Source organism: Hippocampus bargibanti, linkage group LG13 (assembly GCF_051943395.1).
Source record: "Hippocampus bargibanti isolate YZ-2025 linkage group LG13, ASM5194339v1, whole genome shotgun sequence".
NCBI lineage: Eukaryota > Metazoa > Chordata > Actinopteri > Syngnathiformes > Syngnathidae > Hippocampus > Hippocampus bargibanti.
This window is the reverse complement of record NC_142746.1, coordinates 19087268-19094523: the sequence shown is the minus strand read 5'-3', so window position 1 is coordinate 19094523 and position 7256 is coordinate 19087268. Positions and strand designations below refer to the sequence as shown.

Here is a 7256-nt window from a genome sequence, read left to right as displayed (position 1 = left end):
GTCGTGTATATATATATATATATATATATATATATATATATATATATATATATATATATATATATATATACATATACATATATATATACATATATATATATATATATATATGTATATATACATGTATATATTTACATGTATATATATACATATATATGTGTATATACATACATATATATGTATATATACATACATCCATCCGTGGTGTATATATATATATATATATATATATATATATATATATATATATATATATATATATATATATATATATATATATATATATATATATATATATATATATATATATATATATATATATCACTCTCACGTTATTGCATTATCATTCTTACTCTAATTTATTTCTTCTTAAATAATAATATGATTCTGAATGTAAGATTTTTTTAGGTATAGCCATGGATGTCTTTCTGTCAATTTTTGTTACTGCTGTTATGGTGCCAAGTACACACATATGAAGTGTGAAAATGATCAGGATATGTCTTTAAAAAAGAGTAACTAAATGCAAGCAAAGACCAAGTTTAAAAAAAAAAAAGATTTTGTTTTTATTTGCATTCCATGTAGCCTGCAATAGTCTGTTGTGGAGAAGAAGAAAAAAGGAAAAGAGAATTACTACGTGACTGCATGGGAAAGAAAGGCTTGTTTTGTGTTTATGCTTTGAATTTATTACACTACACATGTTAAGTCGCTAGATTGATTCTCTGTTGTTTTTTTTTTTTTTTTTAAATCACTGCAAGTTGAAAATAATTTCGTGCCTGCTGCAAAATTTGCTTTTTCTTTCTGTGTGATTTTAATTGTTTAGGCAAATACATGGAGAGACAAAGACAAAAAAAACAAAATTCCTGCTTGGTTTTTGTTCCTGCTGCTCATTGTGGGTTTCCTGTAGGGATATAAACCGCAGTTTTTCCTTCACTCCATTTTTACAGTATCAAAGCAAATAGAGATTTTTTTTGTTCCAGCCCTTGTGGGAGCAACTTGTGGCCTGCAGGCGATGCAGTTGTCAAGCAATAAACAACATTAAAGCTCACCATAACTGTTTCCTTGTCCTTTTTTAACCATTCAATGTTGTTTGTTTCCATAATTCAATTGATTCAATATTCCATTTATTTATTTATTCGAAAGAGTTTGGTGCAAATCTCATTAAAATTAAAATAATAATAATAATAGTTACGAGTTTTTCCGAGTGTTATTTGTGCCAAAATATACTTTGAATATTGACAAATATCACCGAAATCGCTAACTGTCAAATAGCTGATGTGGACTGCAAATGTCCCCATTGTTGGACGAATAAAGGTTTTCTAATTCTGAACTGTCATTTTGTGATCAAATGTAACCCTTTATTTTTATAGGACCATAAAATCGAAGTGGGTGAAACGATGGTAAGTTTATGAAGATTTCAAATTTTGACAAACATAATATCACTAAAATGTAGCGCCATTTTGCTTTCTTTGATTTTTTTTTTTTTTTTTTTTTTTTTTGGGGGGGGGGGGGCAATTTCTATTGCATAACGTGTAAAAACGTCATTCGTGAGAATTTAGTTCTCATTTAAAACATGTTTTTATAAAATTCTGCCGGTGGTTTAAAACAGTGTTTTCAACCTTTTTTTAACCAGGGCACGTTTTTTTTACATTGGAATTTTTTTGCGGGACACCACTAACCATCTCGCAGGAAAGAGGAAAGAGGCAGTGACATGTTTCCACACGGACGAATATTAATTTACCCTCCCAGTCTTTTTCAGTACGGACACCGAACAATTACATAATAATGGGAGAAAATGATTAATAAATGTTTGTAAAATTTTAAATTTTAAAAAGGGGCGTTGGATAGTTTCTCACGGCACACCTGACTATCTCTCACGGCAGCACAGTGGTTGAAAATCACTGGTTTAAAAGATAACATTAAACTCAGAACTTGTTGCGTTTCGTCAAAACCTCCCTCCCTAATAATACATTTACACCAGTGGTTGAAATGAAACCGTCATGAGTAAATTCAACTGTACATTATCATAAAATACATGAATTATTAAAAGCATTAATAAAATATAATTACAAGAATCCGGTTTACATTAAGACAAAAAAAAACAAAACAGGCTTGTTAAATAATTTATTCATATACAAAGTGTTTTTTTTCTCCTTCTGTATAACCTCCTTGGATGCTGCAATAATTATAATACTCTGAAAGCAACGACAACAAAAAAAGATACTCCCGTTTTCAATCGCAATGTACGTACGGTGCCTTAAAAACATAAATGTGTCAATTACATGTTTTTTACGGCTTATTTACAGTGTGCGACCTGAAAAAGAAGTGAAACCAAAGCTTCTGTTTGCGAGGAAATAAGCGCGTCATGGATGCATGGAGGACAGGAGTATTTTTTTAACCTGCTCCGCATCGCTTCAAACAACATAAATTATTCTGTAAAAAATATATACAATACAATTTTATATATACTTTGTCGTCTTCGGGCTGCGACGTACAGCCCCATGAAACAACCGTTCTCTTTGAGCCTTTTAGGACAGAGGATACCCTGCTTAATTTGAGCTTTGAAAGCGTCAGAGCTCGTTCACACCTGACGTGTGAAATGTTGCTGTTAAATCTGCATCGTTTACAAAAAAAAAATGTCGAGAATGAGTTAGAAGTCAAAATTTGTATCTTTCCATGCTGCCATTTTCACCGTGGTGCTTGTCCGCGAGGTCACGAGTGAGTAAGAGCCTTGGACCGTCACTGATGACCAGTCAATCACAGGGAACATAAAAACAAATAACAATTCACAGATGTTCAAATGTTCTGTTAATTATTTTAAAATGATGTGCAGATTAAAATTAATTAATCTCATGTGGCTCCAAATAATCGCGTCGGTTCGCTTGTGGGGTTAATGTTGCAATCCTACGGAGCCCCGAAAAGGACAAACCAGATTGTGTGTACTTTTTTATATACTTTTTTAGAACTTGAAAATGGTTATCCGTAGCCTTCTGTTTCTTTCGGTGTCTTCTTTCCACAACGTCAGGTGTAAATGGGCTCCGATAAGAGTCTCTTCTGAACAACCCCCATTTTAGTCGTTTGGTGGTGGTGTTGAGCGGGAGGGAATCGTGGGGGTCATCACAAGTTGTCCGAGCTGTTACTACAGGGACTGATGAGGGCCAAATTACCTCCCGCACCGCCGCTTTTGTGCTTCTTTAACAGTCTCGTTATCTTTTCATCGTCCGAGTTAGGGTCGAGCGGCTTGTTGTACTCATCGTCGTCGTCGTTGTCGGAGCTTTCCTTCATTTTCTCTGTTTCGGAGTCATGTTTTTTCTTGGCAGAGGCCATCTCGGCTGCGTGCCTCTTCCTCCACTTGGTTCTCCTGTTTTGGAACCACACCTGGGAATGGACACAAAGTGAGTACAACGATCAACAGATCCTCTCAAAACACACACAATTTGTTAAAAGAAAACTACATTTAAACATCAGACTTGTTTAAACTGCACTAAAAATCAATCTGATTTGTTTTTGTATTAAAACCATCCTTACTTTGACTTGACTTTCGGTCATTCCTAACGAGTAGGCCAGACGAGCTCTTTCTGGGCCTGCAAGGTACTTGGTCTGCTCGAAGGTTTTTTCCAGTGCAAATATCTGCTGGCCAGAAAAAGTAGGCCTGGAGTGCTTCTTCTTGCCGTCCTTGTCCATCATTAAACTCGACTGAGCTGGAGAGAAACAAAGATGACTGCATGGTTAACCTCCATATATATATATATATATATATATATATATATATATATATATATATATATATATATATATATATATATATATATATATATATATATATATATATATTTATTTATGGAAAGAACAGAACAGATTCATCAGTTATATTTGATTTACATTTGTTTTATGACCTAAAAATAAATTATTATTTGATGTAATAGGGCCTTTTTGTCAAGCCATTACAATTAGCAGAGCAATAATTATTCTGATTGTTTTATATATATATATATATATATATATATATATATCCAAACAAAACAAATACAAATTCACAAATTACATATATATATGTATATATATATATATATATATATATCACAATAATTATTGCTCTGCTAATTGTAATGGCTTGACAAAAAGGTCAATATATATATATATATATATATATATATATATATATATATATATATATATATATATATATATATATATATATATATATATATGTAATTTGTGAATTTTTATTTGTTTTGTTTTATTTGGATTTGATTTGAACTTTTAAACGTGCTTCCACGTTTATTATTTAGCTATGCATGGGAAGCAATAACAAAAATATAATTAATAATGATTAATTAATAATTTAAAAAAAACATACATTGCATTCAAATGTAATGGTTTCATGCTCTACTTGTTTCCATGGTTTATTTAGATCTTAATAAAGATTGTATCTGTTGTTCTTATTTATAATTTAATCTGTGGTTTTGTTTATGTACCTGTTTTGTGATTGTAAAGTGTCATTGAGAGCTTTTAAATGCCATTATAAATAAAATGCATTATTATTATTATTATTATTATTATTATTATTATTATTAGTACTAGTATTAGTAGTAGTAGTAGTAGTAGTAGTATTAATATTAGTATTAGTATTATTAGTATTACTAGTATTATGAGTATTATGAGTATTATGAGTATTATTAGTATTATTGTGGGCATGGTTATAACCAATCGCCTTTGCTACGCTCTTGAGTTGAATGCAGGAAATATGAAAGTACAAGTGAAGCATTTTCCGGTCTTCTGGCAGATGTACTTGATGTAAATCAAACTTACTTGCTGACTTTATCAGACTAAAATAGCTAAGTGTGCGTAGGAACTCTTAAGTCTTAAGCATGTGTCAAAAAGTCAAGGCCCGGGGGAGCCCGGGAGTGTGTGTGAGGGTGAGGGGGGTTCTGGCCTGTCAGATCGTTTTATGGGATTGGCCCACTCGAGCAAATGAAGTGTTTACTTTTTATTTATTGCAAAATGAAATTGCTCTTTTCATTCGTCACTAAATATGAATGTTTTTTTTTGTCTTCACGTTAAGCCGTTTGAAGCATTTTTTAAATAAATTACTTAAATAAGTGAATAATAAAAACGGATGTTAAACAAAAAACATTTTTGCGTCTATCCACTACGATGTGTTCGTTCAAAATAAAATACCGGAAATAGTTTAATATGAATCACAAGCAGGGGAAATTGTAAATATGTAATAGTATGATGAGATGACACGTGAAGATGGTTTTTATCGTCACGGCCCTTTGAGGGAAACAATAATTACAAGAAGTTTGACACATCTCAAACATTTCAGAAAATGGCATGAAACCATCCGTTTCTCGGTAATTCAATGACTATGATTCCTTTTTGGTGTAAATGGATAATTTGCAGGTTTTATTTTGAACATTTTGATGAGATGATTGGAAACACAGTTATCCCCGTGAAAGTGCGTCAAATTGACATTAAAGGCGAGACATTTAAGGCGACTTTGCATGGCAGCAGGTACTTACTTGGGCAGTGCACGCGCGGGTCCCTCCACGGGGACCCCTGCATGACGCCTGGCCAGAAGATGGGCGCCCTCCCGGGGAGCTCGGCCAGCGGCTTGGGGTAGCGAGACACGGCGGGGCCGAAGTACATTCCGGCGGCTGCGGCCGCGGCGGCGGTGCTGGCCAGCCCGTTGATGCCGTTGATCCTGGGGAAGCCGGCGGAGAGCAACTGGCCGGCGGTGGAGATGGGTCTCCCGAGGATGTCGCTTATTCCGTGCGGGGTCGCCCCGGCGTGCAGCTGCGAGTTGAGACTGGACAGCGACGGCGCCTTAAAGCCGGCCGCAGCCGCCGCAGCGGCCGCCGGGCTCTGCTGCAACGCGTACGGAAACAGAGACGTCTTCATCTCTGTCATGTTGTGCAACGCCGCCAGCGGGGTGCTGCCCAGGACGAAAGCACTCTGCCGGTTAGCCTCCATCTGCCCCACCGCTAACATTTGTCAACATGAAATCAAAAGGAAGTCGCCGATGAAAGTTAACAGATTCTTCCGGCCGGGCTCGCTCCCGACTGTCCCGGTGCGGGAATCACGCCGACTGCTTCCCGGAGGTCCTCGGTGAGTCTGCCGTAGGAACGCTCGCGTGGGCTCCGGGCCAAGTGACAGGATGTCGGACGTGCTTGCGATGTTCTGGCCGCTTTTGACGCACTCTCGGCGGTGTGCTGCCGGCGAACAAGGAGCCTCTGATAACAGCGAAGCCACCTGAACGCGCCGGCCTCCCATTGGACGAGTTATACAAGCACCTTGCGGTGATTGGTCAAAACCCGAGCGCTTCTCTGCTCCGATTGGTTGGAACAGGAAGTGCGGGAGCTGGCGAGCTGCTGCCAGTACGCACTGCCGGAAAAAAGGAACTTCACTGAACACGGACCTCAACTCCACTCTGAAGAGGACTCAATAGATTTATTAGAGAGGTTTCACAGCGAGCCGTCACATTATAGAGTAGGCTCGTATATGTCATTATTATTCTTAAACGAGAAGTCGTCTTTATGAGTTTTCGTTCTCAATCAAAGTCGGAGGCTACTTAAGAACGATTGCATTATAGTTGCATATCTATCTATCTATCTATCTATCTATCTATCTATCTATCTATCTATCTATCTATCTATCTATCTATCTATCTATCTATCTATCTATCTATCTATCTATCTATCTATCTATCTATCTATCTATCTATCTATCTATCTATCTATCTATCTATCTATCTATCTATCTCTACTGTATATCTATATTGCAAAATCTGCAGTAACTTAAATGGAGCAGATGCTTCAACTCGCTGAGAAAATTTGCATTTGATTCAAATGCAATGCAATGCTAATTTCTCCATTGTGGGACTATTAAAGGCTTTCTGGTTCGGATTCTGATATGACGATTGCATAGAGTTCAAATATTAATACACTAAACAGCGTGAAAGAAAATAAACACTCTTCACCAGTTTCCATTAATTTGAATTTCATTTTAATTCTAATAAACTGTTACGTGTTTATTTGAATAGTTGATGACATGACTGCTTACATTGAATATGTTTTCACTATTTTACTCGTGTATTAAATAAAAATAAAACGAGCTTTGCTTGAAGTACATGATTCAGCCACATGATTATCACAACTGGAACTCTTTCAAAATGATCACAAATTAAACACACACACACACACACACACACCTGTTGTCATAACATTACAGTGTAAAAAAAGTTCTCAACACGTTAA

General features: G+C 35.9%; 1 protein-coding gene across 1 annotated transcript; it reads right to left on the bottom strand.

Moving 5' to 3' along the window:
• Positions 1-2113: 2113 nt before the first annotated feature.
• nkx6-2 (NK6 homeobox 2) lies at positions 2114-6491 on the bottom strand. The gene is made up of 3 exons (XM_089011988.1): positions 5523-6491; positions 3526-3698; positions 2114-3375 (listed from the first exon to the last, which is right to left on the bottom strand). Exons 1-3 carry the CDS (start codon positions 5989-5991, stop codon positions 3115-3117), a joined length of 903 nt encoding a protein of 300 aa, XP_088868114.1. The 5' UTR covers positions 5992-6491; the 3' UTR covers positions 2114-3114.
• Positions 6492-7256: the final 765 nt, after the last annotated feature.